A 24,005-nucleotide genomic window follows, 5' to 3' on the forward strand; every position below is an offset into this window, starting at 1 on the left:
AATTTTTTACTGTTTTTCAGTGCATTCTGGGCATTTTGGAAGGTCTTTTGAGGTTATCTTTAAAAAACGCTTCTAAACACAAACGCGCATAAACGCGGCTAAACAGACGTTTGTTAACCTACGTTTTCCAGCAGTCAGTTTCCATTGTTCAGAAGAGTTTTCCAAACGTTCCGTATACATGGAGCCCAGGGGCGGACTGACAACTCATGGGGCCCTCGGGCAATTGGGGATCATGGGGCCCCTGTGTCCTTGCCCACACTCAAAATACACCCAAAAAAGCCTATAAAAGGTACAAGCGGCATTTTATGGGGCCCCCTACTGACCCCGGGCCCTCGGGCAGTGCCTGATTGCTCGAATGGTCAGTCCGCCCCTGATGGAGCCTAAAGGATTCATGTACAAATATAAAGCCAGTCGAATTTTGATGTTATGAATATTTTGCTGTTATGAATTATTTACCTTTTATTTCAGGAGTCATTGAGTATCCAGATGTATCCACCAGTATTTGATGTTCCAGATGGTGAGCTACGGAAAACAAGATCATTAATAAAAGAAGTCATTGCCATAAGAGATGATTATTTTGGTATTCACCAACAAACATTTGGGGGGTAGACATGAATGCCCACAAAGACCACCTGGGACCCACCGCCTCCTCTCTCCACCAACAAACCCCCTCCCAGCCCCAGCCTCCACCAAGCACTAATTGGGTGCCCCCCACCACCACCTGGGCCCCACTGCTGCCACTCTCCACCAACAAACCCCCTTCCTGCCGCCACCAAGTACTAACCTCAACCTCTCCGGAAAGCAGCCGGCCATTCCCAGAGCCAAGCCCAGTGTCTTCCTTCCTTGTGCGGGAGGTTTACACCCTCCAGCAGCACGCAGCCTCCTGGGATTCCATGGGGGAGCCTCAACAGGTCCCCTTCCCTGCCACATATGTCCCTTCTTTCAGGGTGGTGATGCTGGCCCCCCTGAAAATTGCTGCCCTAGGCAAAAGCCTTGTTTGCCTTGAGGTAAATACACCGCTGCTCGTATATCCAAACATCATAGATCCACACAATAAAAATTTTTCCATTATTTTGCCAATTAAGGAGGCTTTCCTAAACTTTAAAATAAAAAAAAAAAAATCTGGAGTAATATGTTACCTTCAACGTGTTGGATTTCACCAAGAACCGCGAGTAAATTGTGATGAGGGTGATTGGTCTGCAGGGAATAGAGACATTCCAAAAATCCTATCACAGCTTCTCTTCCTTTTTCAAGAACATCCTGCACCAATCTCTCAGAAAATACAGAGGTTCCGAGGTCCCTTTTCATCGACTCGTAGTGCTAGAAAGGCATTTGAGATCGAATAAAAGGTAGGAAATTAAAACGTTTCAAGACAAAATATGGATGACTGGACGGTGAAAACGTGCGCGGGCACTGAAGGTACAAATGATAAACTTTGCCAATCTGGTCTACGAAGAGGACATCGTAGCGGGGGATGGGAATTCTCGTTCTGTGATTACGCAACAGGAAGAGCGAAGAACGAAGATACAGTCAAGTAACCACTCAGCTTGTGCCGTTCACATCACAAAAGGGAACTTTTTGTTGTTTTTTCTAATTTAATTAAAATATTCTTATTTATTTATTTATTTTTGCAGCGTTGTCTCTGCTATGATTTTCATATTTTTACAAATTAACAAATTCTGTATAAGCCTCCGGCTTCCCTTCTCTCCTTGCCACCAGCAGCTGCAATCACACAATAGGATCCTTCAGGATGGAGAGTAGAGGAAGGGTCACATTTACCAGCCGCATTCATTCCTGAGTGAACACAAGGAGTGATTTGTACCCATCATTCGCTGTGTTAACTCATAACCGAAGCATAGTAAACTTTTTTTTTTTTGTCATCTTGGCTGTATAGGGTCCCATGGTTTCTAACAGCAGCCTTGTTCGGGTTTCTTTTTTGTATTTTGGTGAGTCGGTTTTGTCATGACAATCCTGGACGCCGTGATTGATGATGGATTACAACAATGAAACCATTTTTTTTTAAATAAATAAATAAGACTTGTCAAAAACTGTTGTTTTGTTTTTTGTTCAACAAAGGAATTTTTCAAAAGTCTGGCATCTTTATTTTGTTTAACCCCTTAATAACCCCTTACTCATTCACAGTGGGGGGGGGGGGTAGTATCAGGGTGCCCCCTTACTTAAAGGGGTGTCCTGATGCTAATGAGCTCCCCTGCCCACAGACCCCCACAACCATCGGGCCAGGGTTGTGGGAAAGAGGCCCTTGTCCCCATCGGTGACACCATCCTAATGCTGAGGGCACATGGTAAGCCTCGAGTGGAGGGGGGTTGGGGCACTCATTAATCCCCCCCCCCTTTCCTTCCCTGCCTGGCCTGTGCTCAGATCAGGGGTCTGGTAGGAATGAGGGGGGACCCCACACTTTCGCCCCCCATTTTTGGGGGGTGGGATTTCCCTTAAAAGTCCTACAAGGCCTAAGAGCCCATTCAACTTGTCATGCAACTTTGTGGTCCAAAGTCTCATGACAAGTCACCCCCCCACCCTATGTTTCCCAATGGGTACCATTCATATCTGTGTGACTTCAAGTTGCAGCAGCTTCAAAGTAGTTCATGCACTACTTTGGTACGACTTGCAACCTGCAACTTGAGTGCCATAGACTGCAATGAAAACCCTCAAAAGTCCTATGAAAGTTGCACCTGAATGTTATACATGCAATAGTTGTCCATTATCATTAATGAAAGCCAAAGTCGTATCCAAGTTGCACCCATCCAGAGTTGCGTCAAAGTTGCATTAAAGTTGCACCAAAGTTGCACTCCAAAGTCTTGCAACTTTAGAGTCGTACAAGTGTGAATGGCGCCTATAGGGCCTGGTATGGCTTTAAGGGGGAACTCCATACACTTTTAAAAAAATGTATTACTGTGGGGTTCCTCCTAACCTTCCTACCAGGACTGGGGGGGAACCCCACGCTGTTTTTTTTTTTTTTTATAAAAATGTCAGTCCTGCTGCAGCTGGTTCTATATATTGTACAGATGTGCAACTTTGCAGGGAGTTTAAGGCCCCCCCCCCAGGCATGATACTGTATTTAAAGGAATTTTTCTTTCTGTTTTTTTTTTACTTTAAGCAATGAAAAATGACTGCCCTTTTAAAAACATTTTTGACTGATTCCTGTCCCCCAGGGCGGTCCCCGAGTCCCCATACCCCTTTTATGGACAGGGCGGTCCCCGAGTCCCCATACCCCTTTTATGGACAGGGCGGTCCCTGAGTCCCCATACCGTTTTTATGGACAGGGCGGTCCCCGAGTCCCCATATCCCTTTTATGGACAGGGCGGTCCCCGAGTCCCCATACCCCTTTTATGGACAGGGTGGACCCCGGGTCCCCATACCCCTTTTATGGACAGGGTGGTCCCCTAGTCCCCATACCCCTTTTATGGATAGGGTGGTCCCCAATCCCCATACCCCTTTTATGGACAGGGCGGTCCCTGAGTCCCCATACTCCTTTTATGGACAGGGCAGTATCCGAGTCCCCATACCCCTTTTATGGACAGGGCGGTCCCCGAGTCCCCATACCCCTTTTATGGACAGGGCGGTCCCCGAGTCCCCATACCCCTTTTATGGATAGGGCGGTCCCCAAGTCCCCATACCCCTTTTATGGACAGGGTGGTCTTTGACTTCCCATACCTTTTTATGCATAGGGCGGTCCCCAAGTCCCCATACCCCTTTTATGGACAGGGTGGTCCCTGAGTCCCCATACCCCTTTTATGGATAGGGCGGTCCCCAAGTCCCCATACCCCTTTTATGGACAGGGCGGTCCCCGAGTCCCCATACTCCTTTTATGGATAGGGCAGTATCCAAGTCCCCATACCCCTTTTTGGACAGGGCGGTCCCCGAGTCCCCATTCCCCTTTTATGGACAGGGCAGTCCCCGAGTCCCCATACCCCTTTTATGGACAGGGCGGTCCCCGAGTCTCCATACCCCTTTTATGGCCAATAATTTGCATAGAAGCCTTTAAAACGGCCACTTTTGAGTTTACAAATTCGAGTCCCATAGACTTGCATTGAGTACGAAGTTCACTGTCAAACATACATTAGGTTCAAATGTTTGACCGCAAACCGAACACGGGAGGGTGTTCAACCCATCACTTCAGTTCAACATAGGTCTACACACAAACTAATTAAATAATATAGGTTCTGCACTTGATAATTTATCCAATAGAAGGCAGTTCAAGGACCACGTCACCTTACCTCCGCATTTAGATCAGTTCGGGATTTCAGCTCGGCCAAGAAGCTCTGAGTTTCCAAGACCTGGGCAATGTAGACCAGGTCATCTCTGAAATATTCATACATTATCCTCAGCTCATGCATTTCATATTTGGACAGCCTCTGACGGAACTTCTGCAGATCTTCTGGGTAATAATAATGAAAAGTTCAAGCCATTACATCATGTCCACTGCCTCTTCTAAATGTGAATTTAGGAACTTTTGGTGGGTTTTTTTGGCCAAAGCCCCTGAACTCAACTCAATAAAAGCCTACGTGTCCATACGTATCCATCTACGTGTCCTACATGTCCTACGTATCCATCTACGTGTCCTACATGTCCTACGTATCCATCTACGTGTCCTACATGTCCTACGTATCCATCTACATGTCCTACATGTCCTACGTACCCATCTAAGTGTCCTACATGTCCTATGTATCCATCTACGTGTCCTACATGTCCTACGTATCCATCTACGTGTCCTACATGTCCTACGTATCCATCTACGTGTCCTACATGTCCTACGTACCCATCTAAGTGTCCTACATGTCCTACGTATCCATCTACATGTCCTACGTATGCATCTACGTGTCCTACATGTCCTACGTATCCATCTACGTGTCCTACATGTCCTACGTATCCATCTACGTGTCCTACATGTCCTACGTACCCATCTAAGTGTCCTACATGTCCTACGTATCCATCTACGTGTCCTACATATCCTACGTATCCATCTACGTGTCCTACATGTCCTACGTACCCATCTAAGTGTCCTACATGTCCTACGTATCCAGCTAAGTGTCCTACATGTCCTACGTATCCATCTACGTGTCCTACATGTCCTACGTATCCATCTACGTGTCCTACATGTCCTACGTACCCATATAAGTGTCCTACATGTCCTACGTATCCATCTAAGTGTCCTACATGTCCTACGTATCCATCTACGTGTCCTACATGTCCTACGTATCCATCTACGTGTCCTACATGTCCTACGTATCCATCTACGTGTCCTACATGTCCTATGTATCCATCTATGTGTCCTACATGTCCTACGTATCCATCTAAGTATCCTACGTGTCCATACGTATCCATCTACGTGTCCTACATGTCCTACGTATCCATCTACATGTCCTACATGTCCTACGTACCCATCTACGTGTCCTACATGTCCTACGTATCCATCTAAGTGTCCTACATGTCCTACGTATCCATCTACGTGTCCTACATGTCCTACGTATCCATCTACGTGTCCTACATGTCCTACGTATCCATCTACGTGTCCTACATGTCCTACGTATCCATCTACGTGTCCTACATGTCCTACGTATCCATCTACGTGTCCTACATGTCCTACGTATCCATCTACGTGTCCTACATGTCCTACGTATCCATCTACGTGTCCTACATGTCCTATGTATCCATCTACGTGTCCTACATGTCCTACGTATCCATCTAAGTATCCTACGTGTCCATACGTATCCATCTACATGTCCTACGTATCCATCTACGTGTCCTACATGTCCTACGAATCCATCTACGTGTCTTACATGTCCTACGTATCCATCTACGTGTCCATCTACATATATGCTTTTACCAGAGTTTAGGAGCAGTTAAACGTCCCTCTCCTGAACGTAGAAGAATCGCAGTTAGGAGAGGAACATTTTGGCCAAAAAAAGCTAGACGTGGCAAAAACGTATATGTAAACGCGCCTAAGTGCTAGCCGCGTTTAGCGCTCGGGCGTTTATTCGTTTCAATGGTGAGTACTCTGGCCAATGAAATAACTAAACGTCCAAGTGCTAAAGGCATCTAAATGTGGGTGAACACGTTTACAGGCGTTTTTGCCACGTTTAGCGCTTTTGTTTGCAGCCAGTAGAGTTAATGTCTAAGGCACTTCCAGTGTATGTGTAGCCTTAAGGGTGTGTCTACTTTAAAGCAGAACTCCAGGCAGTTCTGAGATTTACACAGCAGGGAACCTGATCTTTCTCTGCTGCAGTTTCATTTTCACTTACAGGTCTCTTTCCCACCTGAAACCTGGACAATGAATTTAGAGGGAGTAGACTGATAAGCTCATTTTTCTGTCAGTCTGCTCTCTTCTCCTATTCACATGCTCCTTGCACTGCAGTACACCCATCTGATTCCTTGGGCTGCTTCTCCCTCCCCCAGTCTTGCTATAAAGCAGTGGTCTCCAAACTGCGGTCCGTGGGCCAAATGTGGCCCTTTGCTTGCCTCTTTCCGGCTCTCAGGGTACTATTCCTCTCACTGACACCAACAAGGAGACACCATTTCTTCCACTGGCACTAACTATGGGGCATTTTTTCTTCAACTGACACCAATGATGGGACACAATTCCTCCCACTGATATAAACAATTCGGTACTATTCCTCCAACTAATACCAAAGATGGGGCACTATTCCTCCAACTAATACCAAAGATGGGGCACTATTCCTTCCTCTGATACCAATAATGGGGCACCATTCCTCCCACTGACACCAATGATGGGGCACTATTCCTCCCACTGATACCAATGATAGGGCACTATTCCTCCAACTAATACCAAAGATGGGGCACTATTCCTTCCTCTGATACCAATAATGGGGCACCATTCCTCCCACTGACACCAATGATGGGGCACTATTCCTCCCACTGACACCAATAATGGGGCACTATTCCTCCCACTGATACCAATAATGGGGCACTATTCCTCCCACTGACACCAATGATGGGGCACGATTCCTCCCATTAATACCAATGATGGGGCACTATTCCTCCCACTGACACCAATGATGGGTCACTATTCCTCCCACTGATGCCAATGATGGGGCACTGTTCCTCCCACTAATACCAATGATGGGGCACTATTCCTCCTAGTAATACCAATGATGGGACACTTTTTTATCCCACTGACACCAATGATGGGTCACTATTCCTCCCAGTAATACCAATGATGGGTCACTATTCCTTTCACTAATACCAATGATGGGTCATTATTCCTCCTAGTAATACCAATGATGGGTCATTATTCCTCTTACTGATACCAATGATGGGGCACTATTCCTCCCACTGACACCAATGATGGGGCACTATTCCTCCCACTGATACCAATGATGGGGCACTATTCCTCCTACTGACACCAATGATGGGGCACTATTCCTCCCACTGACACCAATGATGGGGCACTATTCCTCCCACTGATACCAATGATGGGGCACTATTCCACCCACTGATACCAATGATGGGGCACTATTCCTCCTACTGACACCAATGATGGGGCACTATTCCTCCCACTGACACCAATGATGGGGCACTATTCCTCCCACTGACACCAATGATGGGGCACTATTCCTCCCACTGACACCAATGATGGGGCACTATTCCTTCCACTGACACCAATGATGGGGCACTATTCCTCCTACTGATACCAATGATGGGGCACTATTCCTCCTACTGACACCAATGACTGGACACTATTCCAACTTCCACTGACTACAAACACTATGTAATTTTTTTTACTCCTACTGATGCTGGGACATTTTCTACTCCAACTAGCCACTCCAGCCCTCCTAAAGTCTGAAGGACAGTAAACCGACCCTTTGTTTAGAAAATTTGGAGACCCCTGCTATAATGGGACTGGAAGAGGTTGATATCAATTCCAATACTTACGCTGCTTGCTTTTAAAAAATAGGAATTTATTACTGAATACAGAACTGCACTAATTTGTGTATTTTATATCTGCCTGGAATTTAACATTAAAACTTTGAAACATTTGCAAAATGATATCAAGATATAGAACTGGAGGGGGGCTAACCTTCAGCTTGTTCTTCAGGTGTTTGGTCCATCTTCTGTAATCAATATTAGGTTTATCACTGAAAGATAAAGCTTTGCATTAAGAGAGACAACACCACTACATTGTTTGAAGGAAAAAAAAAACGTACTGCAAGAACAGTGTGCACCCAAACCACCTCAAAGCATCATTCACCACAATCCCTATGGCCATAGAGAAAATAAAAGTTAGACATACACCAGTTAGGCCTTCTATCAGTTAGGCCTACTATCTACTATGCTTTTTTTTTGGTTGAACTAGATGGATTTTTGTCTTTTTTTCAGCCAAACTATGTACCATGTTAGTCATCTGACACTGTCTGTCACTCTATATCTCTAATAAGCTCGTCATGCTGCTGGACAATTTTACACACTGTATTGTCTGCGGCCTCCTAATTAGTACATTTTGGCATATTATTCCTGAAAAAACTGCCCTGTTCTGGCTAACTGTACATGGTGGCATCCTCTGCAGTATTTTAATTCTTGTAAGAAAGCCACATCATGTGCCTTTTGTCTCTAGTAAATTTAGGCCTAGCCTTGCTAACCTCAGTTTTCCTACTGAGATCCTACTGCTTGAACAGAAGAATAAATGTCCCCAAATCACCCTCATGTCCAGCCTCTTAATGCCATCTTGGCAAAACTGCTGGCTTTGTAGCTGCACTTATTCTAGTTCCCAGCTCATAGAAACGGCCAACTGTTGGCTTTGCAGCTACTCCTATTCTGGTTCCCAGCTCATAGAAATGGCCAACTGTTGGCTTTGTAGCTGCTCCTATTTTAGTTCCCAGCTCATAGAAACCACCAAGTTTGTGGCCCATGCCAGACTACAGTGACAGGTACCAAGCCTCCATTATTTTGTGAAAACCCATCTCTGCTCTTCACCAACATGTGGAACGTAGTGTGTCTGTGTCAGTGGACCACACTGTCAGCAGCAGGGTACACATGACCAAGGACAAGTTGTCCAGTGAGCATGGGCAGGGATGTTACTGATTTTTCACACCATACTGGTCAATCTTCTGCCATCTGGGAAGGATGCAGGATGGGGTACAACACATGAACTGGTGGTACCACCATGTGTCTGGTCCAGTGGGGACAGCACACTCATCAGTACTTCCTCCTCCTCGTTGGCCCCATCCTCTGACTCCTTAAAGCCAGTAGCCCCCCCCCTCCCTCCAAGTACCCAGGGCATATGCAACATCCAAGGCCAATGCCAGGCTGTTTTGCAGCTTGTATGTCTGGGGAACAGAAGCCACACAAACCCAGGCTGAGAGGTGGCTGCCCCCCTCATTCCTTGTGTGACAATGGCACCAACCTGCCCTTCACCTGAGAAAAGCCACCAGTGTACCATGCGTGGCTTATGTCTGCAACCTGATGATTCAGTAGTTCACCATGAAGTACCCTGGCTTCAAAGAGCTCCTTCATCAGGTCACAGAAGGGTTTGTGGCTACTTTAGGTGGTCATACCCAGCTGGCATTCTCCTAGCAGAAATGCAGTGCCAACATCAGCTACCTGCCAACCTCCTCACCCCACATTCTGGAACTCAGAGTTAGTCAAGCTGCTGAGATAGCTCCCCTCCTCTTCCTTCTCCCTTTCCTTCTTCACTTATACTTCCTGCTCCCCCTCATTGTCCATCTACTGCTCCTCCTCGACCTCCTTCACCTCTACTTCCTCCTCCCACTCATCCTCCATCTACTCCTAGTCCCTTACCTCCTTCACCTCTACTACCACCCCCTCTTATCTTCCACCTACTCTTTTTCCCCTTCCTCCTTCACTTCCACCTCCCTCTCTATGTCCATCTACTCCTCCTTCACCTCTTTCTCATTCTATATGCTCCCAAATCATACAGGGTATAGAAACTCCAAACAGCCCCTTTCATCTCGTTCCTGGCCTAGGAAGCTCCACAGTAACATATTCATAGACTCATTTCAATCCCTCCTCAGTCCTTGTTGGCCTTTTCTGGTGAGTCTAGCACCAGACTTGGCGGCAACCAACCCGAACCTCATTCTTACTCATTGACAAGGTTTTTTATTTTAAATAAATGCACTTAAAATGTACTTTTCCTTTCAATACATTTTTAATGAACAATTTTCCAGGTATACATTGTAACCGCTGACATCTGTTTGAAAACAGATGCATGAGATCAGCAGCTTACAATCTAAATCTAAAGCGGTTGCACATCGTATGCAAAAACCGTAACCAAAACATAGCTTATGGTGTATCAAAATGGTCGTTGACCAGGCAAACAAGGCATTTGCCAAGGGCGGAATTTTTCAGGGGGACAGCGCTGCCCCCCAGAAGAAGGAACACACATCGCATGGGGACCAGGTGGGATCCGAGAGAGGCTGTGGGCTGCTTGATGGCATATGCAGTGCCCAACTCTCGTTCCCGGAGATGTTTGCAGCTGTGAAGGTGTCTGAGTTTTTTTCTCGCTGTTGTCGGCCCTGGGCTATATAGGTGTTACCTGCAGAAGGGTTAGTGTTGGGGTCACAGGGAGGGTTGGTGTTGGGGTCACAGGGAGGGTCTGTGTTGCAGTCACAGGGAGGGTTAGTGTTGGGGTTACAGGGAGGGTTAGTGTTGGGGTTACAGGGAAGGTTAGTGTTGGGGTTACAGGGAGGGTCAGTGTTGGGGTTACAGGGAGGGTTAGTGTTGGGGTTACAGGGAAGGTTAGTGTTGGGGTTACAGGGAGGGTTAGTGTTGGGGTTACAGGGAAGGTTAGTGTTGGGGTTACAGGGAAGGTTAGTGTTGGGTTACAGGGAGGGTCAGTGTTGGGGTTACAGGGAGGGTTAGTGTTGGGGTTACAGGGAAGGTTAGTGTTGGGTTACAGGGAAGGTTAGTTTTGGGGTTACAGGGAAGGTTAGTGTTGGGGTTACAGGGAGGGTCAGTGTTAGGGTTACAGGGAAGGTTAGTGTTGGGGTTACAGGGAGGGTCAGTGTTGGGGTTACAGGGAGGGTCAGTGTTGGGGTTACAGGGAAGGTTAGTGTTGGGGTCACAGGGAGGGTCAGTGTTGGGGTTACAGGGAAGGTTAGTGTTGGGTTACAGGGAGGGTTAGTGTTGGGGTCACAGGGAGGGTCAGTGTTGGGGTTACAGGGAGGGTCAGTGTTGGGGTTACAGGGAGGGTTAGTGTTGGGGTCACAGGGAGGGTTGGTGTTGGGGTCACAGGGAGGGTCAGTGTTGCAGTCACAGGGAGGGTTAGTGTTGGGGTTACAGGGAGGGTTAGTGTTGGGGTTACAGGGAGGGTCAGTGTTGGTACCTCACCAAACTTGTCAATGAATGTATCCGGTGAGATCTTGCCTCTCTCCGTTCATTTTCAGCTCTCCACCAGGTTCATTTCACCTCCAGCATCTACCTGGTCCGTGTCCTCCTCCTCCGCTTGAGTAGTTGTATGTTCTGACCTGAGATAGCATTACATAGTAACATGTTAGTACAAGAATTACCATTCGTTCCGCACAACCATTCAATAGGAATCGTACTTTCACATTCCAGCTGTCATATTTCAGAATTTGAATCGGATTGGAGCCTTTGAAGAGACGTCAATGGTTGCTAGACGAGTGGATATACAAGACCCGTAAAGGACAAAGCACATGCTTGCATCATCACACGTACATTGGAGAACAGAGGAGTGAAAGGGAAAATCCACTGAAAACTGGTTTCTTCAGGTTGGGAATCAGTAAAATGGAAGCTGTTCAGCTTCACTGAGAACAAATTCATTTGTTTTCAGGTCTCTGTCGACCTAGATTGCAATCTGTACATTTTCCCACTGAAATGTTGAATACAAAGATACTATTATACCCGATACAGGGAGGGATTTTATTTTCTTAAACGCTGTTCTTACACAAACTAAATATGTCCTGTGCTGGGCTATACAGGTGTTGGGGTTACAGGGAGGGTCAGTGTTGGGGTGACAGGGAGGGTTAGTGTTGGGGTTACAGGGAGGGCCAGTGTTGGGGTTACAGGGAGGGTTAGTGTTGGGTTACAGGGAGGGTTAGTGTTGGGTTACAGGGAGGGTCAGTGTTGGGTTACAGGGAAGGGTTAGTGTTGGGGTTACATGGAGGGTTAGTGTTGGGGTTACAGGGAGGGTTAGTGTTGTTGTTACAGGGAGGGTTAGTGTTGTTGTTACATGGAGGGTTAGTGTTGGGGTTACAGGGAGGATTAGTGTTGGGGTTACAGGGAAGGTTAGTGTTGAGTTACAGGGAGGGTTAGTGTTAGGGTCGCAGGGAGGGTTAGTGTTGGGGTTACAGGGAGGATTAGTGTTGTTGTTACATGGAGAGTTAGTGTTGGGGTTACAGGGAGAGTTAGTGTTGGGGTTACAGGGAGGGTTAGTGTTGGGGTTACAGGGAAGGTTAGTGTTGGGGTTACAGGGAGGGTTAGTGTTGGGGTTACAGGGAGGGTTAGTGTTGGGGTTACAGGGAAGGTTAGTGTTGGGGTTACAGGGAAGGTTAGTGTTGGGTTACAGGAAGGGTTAGTGTTGGGTTACAGGGAGGGTTAGTGTTGGGGTTACAGGGAAGGTTAGTGTTGGGGTTACAGGGAGGGTGAGTGTTGGGGTTACAGGGAAGGGTTAGTGTTGGGGTTACAGGGAGGGATAGTGTTGGGGTTACAGGAAGGGTTAGTGTTAGGATTACAGGGAGGGTTAGTGTTGGGTTTACAGGGAGGGTCAGTGTTGGGGTTACAGGGAGTGTTAGTGTTGGGGTTACAGGGAGGGTTAGTGTTGGGGTCACAGGGAGGGTCAGTGTTGGGGTTACAGGGAGGGTTAGTGTTTGGTTACAGGGAGGGTTAGTGTTGGGGTTACAGGGGGGTTAGTGTTGGGGTTACAGGGAAGGTTAGTGTTGGGGTTACAGGGAGGGTTAGTGTTGGGTTACAGGGAAGGTTAGTGTTGGGGTTACAGGGAGGGTTAGTGTTGGGGTTACAGGGAGGGTTAGTGTTGGGGTCACAGGGAGGGTCAGTGTTGGGGTCACAGGGAAGGTTAGTGTTGGGGTCACAGGGAGGGTTAGTGTTGGGTTACAGGGAAGGTTAGTGTTGGGGTTACAGGGAGGGTTAGTGTTGGGGTTACAGGGAGGGTTAGTGTTGGGGTCACAGGGAAGGTTAGTGTTGGGGTCACAGGGAGGGTTAGTGTTGGGGTCACAGGGAGGGTCAGTGTTGGGGTCACAGGGAGGGTCAGTGTTGGGGTTACAGGGAGGGTCAGTGTTGGAGTTACAGGGAGGGTCAGTGTTGGTACCTCACCAAACTTGTCAATGAATGTATCCGGTGAGATCTTGCCTCTCTCCGTTCATTTTCAGCTCTCCACCAGGTTCATTGCACCTCCAGCATCTACCTGGTCCATGTCCTCCTCCTCCGCTTGAGTAGTTGTATGTTCTGACCTGAGATAGCATTACATAGTAACATGTTAGTACAAGAATTACCATTCGTTCCGCACAACCATTCAATAGGAATCGTACTTTCACATTCCAGCTGTCATATTTCAGAATTTGAATCAGATTGGAGCCTTTGAAGAGACGTCAATGGTTGCTAGACGAGTGGATATACGAGACCCGTAAAGGACAAAGCACATGCTTGCATCATCACACATACATTGGAGAACAGAGGAGTGAAAGGGAAAATCCACTGAAAACTGGTTTCTTCAGGTTGGGAATCAGTAAAATGGAAGCTGTTCAGCTTCACTGAGAACAAATTCATTTGTTTTCAGGTCTCTGTCGACCTAGATTGCAATCTGTACATTTTCCCACTGAAATGTTGAATACAAAGATACTATTATACCCGATACAGGGAGGGATTTATTTTTCTTAAACGCTGTTCTTACACAAACTAAATATGTCCTGTGCTGGGCTATACAGGTGTTGGGGTTACAGGGAGGGTTAGTGTTGGGTTACAGGGAGGGTTAGTGTTGGGGTTACAGGGAGGGTCAGTGTTGGGGTTACAGGGAGGGGTAGTGTTGGGGTTACAGGGAGGGTTAGTGTTGGGATTACAGGGAGGGTTAGTGTTGGGGTTACAGGGGGATTAGTGTTGGGGTTACAGGGAGCGTTAGTGTTTGGGTTACAGGGAGGATTAGTGTTGGGGTTACAGGGGGATTAGTGTTGGGGTTACAGGGAGGGTTAGTGTTGGGGTTACAGGGGGATTAGTGTTGGTGCTACAGGGAGGGTTAGTGTTGGGGTTACAGGGAGGGTCAGTGTTGGGGTTACAGGGGGATTAGTGTTGGGGTTACAGGGAGAGTTAGTGTTGGGGTTACAGGGGGATTAGTGTTGGTGTTACAGGGAGGGTTAGTGTTGGGGTTACAGGGAGGGTTAGTGTTGGGGTTACAGGGAGGGTCAGTGTTGGGTTTACAGGGAGGGGTAGTGTTGGGGTTACAGGGAGGGTTAGTGTTAGGGTTACAGGCAGCGTTAGTGTTTGGGTTACAAGGAGGGTTTTTGTTAGGGTTACAGGGAGGGTTAGTGTTGGGGTTACAGGGAGGGTTATTGTTAGGGTTACAGGGAGGGTTAGTGTTGGGGTTACAGGGAGGGTTAGTGTTGGGGTTACAGGGAGGGTTAGTGTTGGGGTTACAGGGAGGGTTAGTGTTGGGGTTACAGGGAGGGTCAGTGTTGGGGTTACAGGGAGGATTAGTGTTGGGGTTACAGGGAGGGTTAGTGTTGGGATTACAGGGAGGGTCAGCGTTGGGGTTACAGGGAGGGTTAGTGTTGGGGTTACAGGGAGGGTTAGTATTGGGGTTACAGGGAGGGTTAGTGTTGGGGTTACAGGGAGGGTTAGTGTTAGGTTTAAATGGAGAGTTGGTGAAAGAAGCACGGGGGGAGGGTCAGTGTTATAGTTGCAGGAAGAGCAATGGGAAGTGTTAGGGTTACAAAGACGATTAGTATTACACGGAGGGTTAATGTGAAAGAGGCATTGCATGAGCCCCTAGCACCCCCACATTCCCCCACATTCCCCGCATTCCCCTGCGTTCCCCCACATTTTACTGCATACCCCTGCGTTCCCCCGCGTTCCCCCACGTTCCCCCGCATTCCCCCAAGTTCCCCCACATTCCCCCACGTTTTCCCGCATTCCCCGCTTTCCCCCTTTTTGCTTTTAAAAAAGTCCCCGCCCCTTTCCAAAAACGCAGCAGCTCAAAAAAAGCCGAGAGGTGAATGTGTCCCATAGGAAGTCGTGCTAAATTGACTGCTGTGCGTTTCTGCAAAAAAGCACTAAAAAACGCATTGGTGTGAACAGAGCCTAATGCAGGCCATAGACGGTTCGTTTATCGGCCGATTTTCGCAGTGTTAGTGGGGCAATGGCATCGGGCAATTTTCGCGGTTCCTCCTTGTTTCGTTTATTGGTCATGCTGGAAAATTTGTGAAAAATGGCCGATTTTCGAACTCATCGGTGGCAACATCGGATTACAGAACGATGTTTCATTTTTTGGACAAAAAATCTGCCGATGAACGAACTGTCTATGGCCTGCACAAGTCTAGGTTCACACCTATGCGTTTTGCAGAAACGCACAGCAATCCATTTAACATGGTTTCCTATGGAGCACGTTCACCTCTGCGCAATTTCATCCGCTGCGTTTTTTGGGAAGGGTCAGAGACTTTTTTGATCGAAAAAAAGTTGCGTTTTTTGTTGTATAGACTGCAATGGGGACGCTACAGAAAAGCATGTCATGCGTTTTTGACACGTTGTGCATTTTAAATCTGCCTAGCAACAAGAAAAAAAATGTGAAACGCATCAAAAACCCAAATTCAAAAACGCAAAACGCACCGCAGAAGCGGATCAAATGCAAACTGCGTAGGTGTGAACAGAGCCTAAGTGAGCCCGCTCAGCCGGGGGTACCTGGTGCTCCTTCCACCTCTTCCGGGTCCCCTGACTACCTGTACAAGGTCATGGCTCCCTACAGTCCCCGGCCATTCTGATTGGATGTAGGTGTCCCTATGATGTGAATGACAAGGGCATCTTACCGGTTCATTCATCCGAAGGCAGAGCAGGATCCAGCCGGCCTGTTTACCCAAATCTGATCCCCGGACGGGGGAAGGGAAGTCCTACGTCACCACCATGTTTCACTTTCATTGCCGTTGCACAAACCCATCATTTCCTTCAGCAATGTGAAGCACGTGGCAGATGATCCAGCCAGCAGTCAGACGTCAGCTGCCCATGGATGCACTTAAAGCGGAACTAAACTCACTCTAACAACCTTGTTTTATTTTACCACCCCCCCTTTCATGAAAGCTACATATATTTTTCTATTTTTTTTTCTATTTTTAACCGTTGTGTTTATTTTTGCGCACTTCCAGGTTTCTGTCCTAGGCTAAACCCCTCTGCCTCCTGGAGTAGCCACCTCGTGTCATTAAGCCGCACCAGTGCGAATGCGCATGCGCACAAACGCAGCCGGGCGGTGTGGTGTAAAGAACGATGCGTATTTGCTCCACTGATCACAGCCAGGGCCTTATAGTTACCCCCTGGGAAGGCTACGTCACCAGAGATGAGATCTTGCTGCTAGATCTTGAGCACCAAAGAAAAAGCTTTTATTTTTTTAAAAAGATGAGTGTATTGTCCTTCTGTGCGTGACGTGACGCGCGTGACGTCATGCGCCACTTCTCATGCATACACTGTACATTACACTCATCTGTTTGGAGACTCCTCCCCCTTCTGGGATCTTGTGAGATCTAGGGTGAAAGCAGTAATGCAAAAAGTGTTCAGCTTCACTGAGAATGAATGAGTTTGTTGGGGGGTCTCAGTCAGGCTATTGTATAGTTTGTGTATTTTATTTTCTACTGAAAAAAATATGCTGAATATTATTATTGGCTACACAGGGGGGAAGTGTGAGAGGGTCAGTGTTGGGGTTACAGGGAGGGTCAGTGTTGGGGTTACAGGGAGGGTTAGTGTTGGGGTTACAGGGAGGGTTAGTGTTGGGGTTACAGGGAGGGTCAGTGTTGGGGTTACAGGGAGGGTTATTGTTGGGGTTACAGGGAGGGTTAGTGTTGGGATTACAGGGAGGGTCAGTGTTGGGGTCACAGGGAGGGTTAGTGTTGGGGTTACAGGGAGGGTTAGTGTTGGGGTTACAGGGAAGGTTAATGTTGGGGTCACAGGGAGGGTTAGTGTTGGGGTTACAGGGAGGGTTAGTGTTGGGATTACAGGGAGGGTCAGTGTTGGGGTCACAGGGAGGGTTAGTGTTGGGGTTACAGGGAGGGTTAGTGTTGGGATTACAGGGAGGGTCAGTGTTGGGGTCACAGGGAGGGTTAATGTTGGGGTTACAGGGAGGGTTAATGTTGGGGTTACAGGGAGGGTTAATGTTGGGGTTACAGGGAGGGTTAGTGTTGGGGTTACAGGGAGGGTTAGTGTTGGGATTACAGGGAGGGTCAGTGTTGGGGTCACAGGGAGGGTTAATGTTGGGGTTACAGGGAGGGTTAGTGTTGGGGTTACAGGGAGGGTTAGTGTTGGGGTTACAGGGAAGGTTAGTGTTGGGGTTACAGGGAGGGTTAGTGTTGGGGTTACAGGGAGGGTTAGTGTTGGGGTTACAGGGAGGGTTAGTGTTGGGATTACAGGGAGGGTCAGTGTTGGGATTACAGGGAGGATTAGTGTTAGGGTTACAGGGAGGGTCAGTGTTGGGATTACAGGGAGGATTAGTGTTAGGGTTACAGGGAGGGTCAGTGTTGGGATTACAGGGAGGATTAGTGTTAGGGTTACAGGGAGGGTTAGAGTTAAGGGTTAGTGTTAGGGTTACAGGGAGGGTTAGTGTTGGGATCACAGGGATGGACAGTGTCAGAGTTACAGGGAGGGTTAGTGTTGGGATTAGAGGGAGGGTTAGAGTTAAGGGTTAGTGTTAGGGTTACAGGGAGGGTTAGTGTTGGGATTAGAGGGAGGGTTAGTGTTAAGGGTTATGGTTAGGGTTACTGGGAGGGTTAGTGTTGGTATTACAAGGATGGACAGTGTTAGGGTTGCAGGGAGGGTTACTGTTAATGTTACCAGGTAGGTTGGGATAAAGAGGTGGGTTATTGTTCAGGGAGGGGTAGAGTGAGTGTAAGTGTTGGGGTTACAAAGTCGGTTAGTGTTACATGGAGGGTCAGTATGAAGGTGCTGCTTAGGGTGTTTTTTTTCCCTTATTATGACATTTTATGTGCATTTTTTTTTTAACTCCAGTCAAAAAAAAAAAAAACAATGAATAGCCAATTAAAAAATACATTAAAAATAACGTCTTCTGCACCAATATTCAACTTTAATAATGAGATTTCCACTGCAGTTTTTTCTCTGCCACTGGATGTTCTCAGTCTGATGGCCAGCATCATGAAGACCCACCTCCTCTGTGCCAAGGTCATCCCGGACGAGCCCCCAACCTGTGACTGGAAAGTGAAAGGAGAAGCAGCACAGTGAAGGGGTCATCTTTCTGTCAATCTGCTTTCTACTATCAGAATTCTTCTCAGCTCATGAAATTATTTGCTCCTTGTCAGGGGCAGACTGACAACTCATGGGGCCCCCGGGCAATAGGGGATCATGGGGCCCCTGTGTCCTTGCCCAAACTCAAAAAATCCTATGAAAAAGGTACCAGGGGCATTTCATGGGGCCCCCTACTGACCCCGGGCCCTCGGGCAGTGCCCGAGTTTCCAAGTGGTCAGTCCGCCCCTGCTCCTTGTGCTGCTCCTTCCTCTCTCACTCTAGCCCTGCTGTACAGGCACCGATATCTGGTCACATTCATGTGCTTACACTGCTTTTATGTAAAATTACATTTATTGATATTTTAAAGATGACAGAGCTGATTTTATTTGTGTTGTTATACCTGTCCAGAATTCGGCTTTAAATTTTCCATTTCCGCTGAGTCCTACTAAAAGACGGCATCATGAAAACCCACCTCCTCTGTGCCAAGGTCATCCCGGACGAGCCCCCAACCTGTGACTGGAAAGTGAAAGGAGAAGCAGCACAGTGAATGGGGTCATCTCTCTGTCAATCTGCTTTCTCCTCCTATCTAACTCCAGGTTTTCTGTTCCCCTTCCCATTTCTACCCTCCTTTCTCCACCACTTCCACCACATTGGAACACAAATCCCCCCTCTCCCCCATCCATTCTCCATTTTGGAGTCATCGGTACAGTCATGTGAAATAGCAGGTCTTGTTCCTCCAGCGATAGGCAGGACCTGAACGCTTCAGAAGATTCGGGACTGCTAATGTGTGCCGTTGTGTGGCCTCTTTCTCCTGTATGTTTGATGACACACCCCTAGGGGGCAGATCTTTGACATTTTGGGCTTCGGGAAAGAGAGTTCATGTTTTTCGGTGTCATTCTACACCTCTCAGCAGAGAACAGAAAGTCTTCAGGGGACTGGTCTAGAGATGATGGTGGTGGTGAGGAAATATCAGAGACAAAAAGTTAAAATGTATCAAATTATTTACTTTTTTTTTTTTTGCGTTCTTCTAAATCTTCTTTTTTGGGTATACCGTTCACACCTCCAGAAGCAACTCCCTTTGTACTGCTTAATTAATGTTGGTTATGTCATATTGTATCAGGAGTGTCAAAAACTTGTTATCAAAAGCCGACTTTATTATTCCCCCCCCCCAAAAAAAAAGAGTAAAGGACTGTACAATATCCATGCTTTTTAATAAATATTACAATATAAAACACTCATATATTTGTCACATTTTCAGGAAGAGCTGAATTCTCAGCATGACTTTGCCATACATCGATTATGAGACCTTGGCGGGTCTTTGTAAGGTCTTGCAGCTCCTTAACAACTTCTTCAGAAAATCCATTGGCACCAACCCTAGAAGATGGAGACAAAAAACGTTTTAATTCAATATAAAACGCATCGAAAGACCAGGTAGGTACATCCATTCACTCCACATGAGTAGCCAAATGTACACTATATTGCCAAAAGTATTGGTAAGCTGGCCTTTACACGCACATGAACTCAAATGGCCTCCCAGTCTTAGTCCGTAGGGTTCAATATTGAGTTGGCCCCGCCCTTTCCACACATATGACCTTTAATGGCCCCCCAGTCTTAGTCCGTAGGGTTCAATATTGAGTTGGCCCCGCCCTTTGCAGCTATAACAGCTTCAACTCTTCTGGGAAGGCCGTCCACGAGGTTTAGGAGGGTGTCTATGGGAAGGTTGGACCATTCTTCCAGAAGCACATTTGTCAGGTCAGGCACTGATGTCGGGGGAGGAGGCCTGGCTCGCAGTCTCCGCTCTAATTCATCCCAAAGGTGTTCTATGGGGTTGAGGTCAGGACTCTGTGCAGGACAGTCAAGTTCCTTCACCCCAAACTGGCTCCTCCATGTCTTTATGGACCTTGTTTTGTGCACTGGTGTGCAGTCATGTTGGAACAGGAAGGGGCCATCCCCAAACTCCTCCCACAAAGTTGAGAGCATGAAATTGTCCAAAATATTGCCTTAAGACTTCCCTCCACTGAAACTAGGGGGCCAAGCCCAACCCCTGAAAAACACCCCCACACCATAATCCCCCCTCCACCAAACTTTACACTTGGCACAATGCAGTCAGGCAAGTACCGTTCTCCTGGTAACAGCCAAACCCAGACACGTCAAAGTTGGGAGCATGAAATTGTCCAAAATGTCGCCTTAAGAGTTCCCTTCACTGGAACTAGGGGGCCAAGCCCAACCCCTGAAAAACAACCCCACACCATAATCCTCCCCCACCAAACTTTACACTTGGCACAATGCAGTCAGGCAAGTATTGTTCTCCTGGCCACCGCCAAGCACAGATATGTCCATCGGATTGCCAGACAGAGAAGCGTGATTAGTCACTCCAGAGAACACGTCTCCTCTGCTCTAGAGTCCAGTGGCGGCGTGCTTTACACCACGGCATCCGATGCTTTGCATTGCACTTGGTGATGGAAGGCTTGGATGCAGCTGCTCGGCCATGGAAACCCATTCCATGAAGCTCTCTACGCACTGCTGTTGGGCTCATCTGAAGGCCACACCAAGTTTGGAGGTCTTTAGCTATTGACTCTGCAGACAGTTGGCAACTTCTGCGCACTGTGCGCTTCAGCATGCGCTGACCCCGCCCTGTCATGTGACGTGGCCTACCACTTGGTGGCTGAGTTGCTGTTGTTCCCAGTTGCTCCCACTTTGTTATAATCCCACTAACAGTTGAGCGTGGAATATTTAGTAGCCAGGAAATGTCACGGATGGACTTATTGCCCAGGTGGCCACCTATCACGGGACCATGCTTGGAGTCACTGAGCTCCTGAGAGCGACCCATTCTTTCACCAATGTTTGTAGAAGCAGTCTGCATGCCTAGGGGCTTGATTGTATACACCTGTGGCCATGGAGGGGATTGGAACACCTGAATCACATGATTGGGAGGGGATTGGAACACCTGAATCACATGATTTGGAGGGCTGGCCCAAGACTTTTGGCAATATAGTGTATATGAGGCTGGTGGCCCTGATTGGAAATACTTCCTCACTGAGACATTGATTAGAGTAGAAGGCGCGGTCAATGACATATGCTAAGCATTAGAAAGTAACCACCTCCAAAATAAAATAAATGCCCTATAACACCATCAACACCCTTCCCTAAAGGTGTGCAAAATCATATAAAGTGACAGTGAATTGAATTTACAAATTTATCCTAATATACAATAACTGTGAGATATAATATCTCTATATACCTTTATCCCAAAAATGAAAATTATTATTTTTTTATATATCCAGTCCACGACAAAATACAGTCCACTCAAATTTATGTACAATCCACCAACTAAAAGTCCAAAAATTTCTTCCAACGATGTCCCAAAATATATCCACCTCAAAAAAAGGAAAATCACATAGTGCATTACCCTTTATACATCACAATTTCCATATAATTTATATAGTGAATATCCGTGAAAAAATAGTGAAAAACGTGAAACAAACGTGAATCAGTGAAAAAAAATGAATGTATATAACGCTCAGCAGTGCCACATCAACGCCACAGCAAAGTTTAGTGCACACTTCTATTCGTAGTAAGGGTACCCTTACCAACTATCCCAAAATAATATGCTTCAAAATGCTTCAGGAACTTTCCAGGCTAGTCCTCTCATAGATTTTACTTCAGACCTCTCTTGTTACCACGGTACTCTCTGATCTCCTCAGACACTCTGTTTGTATTCATCTCCAAGAGAACACACAGGACATAGTATAATACCGCCAGATAGATATATCAAATATACTTTAATGTAAACTGCTCACATGATAAAAGATTTAAAACCGCTTAATAGGGAATAGAAGGAGTCTCACAACCATCCAGGGAAACGTCCAAGTATAACTCCACGATTTTCCCTTCTCCAAGATGGCCTCCAGTAAACTTCCGGTTCCGGTAAAACGTCTTGACGTCACTACCCTCGACGCGTTTCGTCATCGACTTAATCATTAATTATGTTAAGTTTAGCACCGTTTAGCAAGGTTCAAACACTTTTTGAAAGATAAATAGTGCATTTTATATACAACTATATAGTTCAGTCCAAAATGAGGGCCAAATGAGGAATAGAGAGGGACTTTGCTCCAAATCAGGGACCATCAATTGGTTGCATGGGTGGCAGAGGATTATTTGAGTACCAAATGAATCACACAGATATACATAAAACAAATATTCTTCATTCATAAAGTTCTAAAAACATGTCCATCATCTGATGTGATCCGTATGGTAACAAATTTTAAAAAATGGTGTGCCTGACCCTTATCATGGGTTGTATTTGCCCCTAACCTCAAGGGTAGTGAAGCTGTTAACAACCCAGAATCGACGGAGCCCAAAACTGACGCATTTCAAGAATTGCTCAACCTCAGGGGCTATTTCTTGAAGTCCTATAATCACCAGTGGCCTTTTTTGTAAAAGAGGCCGAAACCACATGGTAGGTCATGGCGCCACCCAATGCAGTAGGCAAGCAAAAAGTAGAGCCTGACAGCCACAGAAGTTCCATAGCAGCACTTGAGAGAACATCAGTAGACATGTCTGTGGCTTCCTGTTCTGATGGTTGCGGCAACAGGATGGACCTACTGATACCCTGTTAAGTGCTCCGATGGAATCCAATTTATGGTTTCCTTTTTTGCATATCATTGTCCTAGTTTACAAATGGTGGAGCAGCTCTTTACTTGAAATACACGGCTCAAAAAAATGAAAGGAAGACTTTGGAAAACATCAGATATCAATGGGGAGGAATCTCCTGCTGGATCTCCATACTGACATGGACGGGGGATGGGTGAGGAACGTTAGGACGCCCCATCGTTTGATGGAAATGAAAATGATCGACCTACAGAGGACTGAATTCCCACCCCGAAAATCACACATTACTCACATGATGTTTTTCAGGCTGGAGGATTTCTCTATCAGGTCCTTTATGTGTCTTGAACCCGCGTCGGTGATGCTATTATGACTCAGATTCAGGTATTCGAGGTTTTTGTTGTTACTCAGTGAGACCAAACATTGGGAATCGTCACGGGTCAGTTTGAGGGCACAGAGCCTGAAAGAAAGTGTAAACCAGCAGTACAGGTTACGGCTCTTTATTACATGAACAAATGAAACCACGTCGCTGTTATTCCACGCTCGTACGCCTGGTTCACGCTAGTGCGGGCCCACGGCATCTGCTGTGCCACGTGCATGCACCTCCCATATGGAAGAAAAATATATTTGAAATATATTTTAAAAAATATTCTTCCCAAATATATTGCCATATATTTGAAATGTTACAAATTGTGGCCATAGTCAATATATTTAAAAATATATTTCAATATAATATATATATATATATATATATATATATAATATAAATAAAAATACAAATCTACATTTGTAGATGTAGATTAAAAAAAAAAATAAAAAAAAATTAAATATATATATATATATATATATATCTCTATCTATCTATCTATCTATCTATCTACACACACACATATATATATATATATAAATATAAATAAAAATACAAATCTACATTTGTAGATGTAGATAAAAAAAAAAAAAATATATATATATATATATATATATATATATATATATATATA

At 46.3% G+C, this 24,005-nt stretch overlaps 2 protein-coding genes across 4 annotated transcripts in view; both read right to left on the reverse strand.

Moving 5' to 3' along the window:
• Positions 1–9,172, reverse strand: part of LOC149456350 (NACHT, LRR and PYD domains-containing protein 3-like) — a 30,885-nt gene extending 21,713 nt beyond the window's left edge. Inside the window, exons 1-4 of the mRNA XM_089685149.1 lie at positions 9,139–9,172; positions 4,236–4,396; positions 1,140–1,320; positions 457–522 (exon numbers count right to left, since the gene is read on the reverse strand). Coding sequence (XP_089541275.1) covers positions 457–522; positions 1,140–1,320; positions 4,236–4,396; positions 9,139–9,172 — 442 coding nt within the window. The remainder of the gene's footprint in view (positions 1–456; positions 523–1,139; positions 1,321–4,235; positions 4,397–9,138) is intronic.
• Positions 9,173–19,583: 10,411 nt separating this feature from the next.
• LOC149456351 (NACHT, LRR and PYD domains-containing protein 12-like) overlaps positions 19,584–24,005 on the reverse strand; it is a 50,197-nt gene continuing 45,775 nt past the window's right edge. For 2 of the 3 annotated variants that reach the window (XM_089685140.1, XM_089685141.1), the window contains exons 9-11: positions 23,300–23,464; positions 21,638–21,773; positions 19,584–19,770 (exon numbers count right to left, since the gene is read on the reverse strand). In XM_089685140.1, the coding sequence (XP_089541266.1) occupies positions 19,747–19,770; positions 21,638–21,773; positions 23,300–23,464 (325 nt within the window). In that variant the 3' untranslated portion in view covers positions 19,584–19,746. The remainder of the gene's footprint in view (positions 19,771–21,637; positions 21,774–23,299; positions 23,465–24,005) is intronic. The other variant, XM_089685143.1, reaches the window with a different exon arrangement.

This window comes from Staurois parvus, unplaced genomic scaffold (assembly GCF_062004578.1).
Source record: "Staurois parvus isolate SC_StPar_1 unplaced genomic scaffold, SC_StPar_1.0 ptg000363l, whole genome shotgun sequence".
Lineage (NCBI taxonomy): Eukaryota > Metazoa > Chordata > Amphibia > Anura > Ranidae > Staurois > Staurois parvus.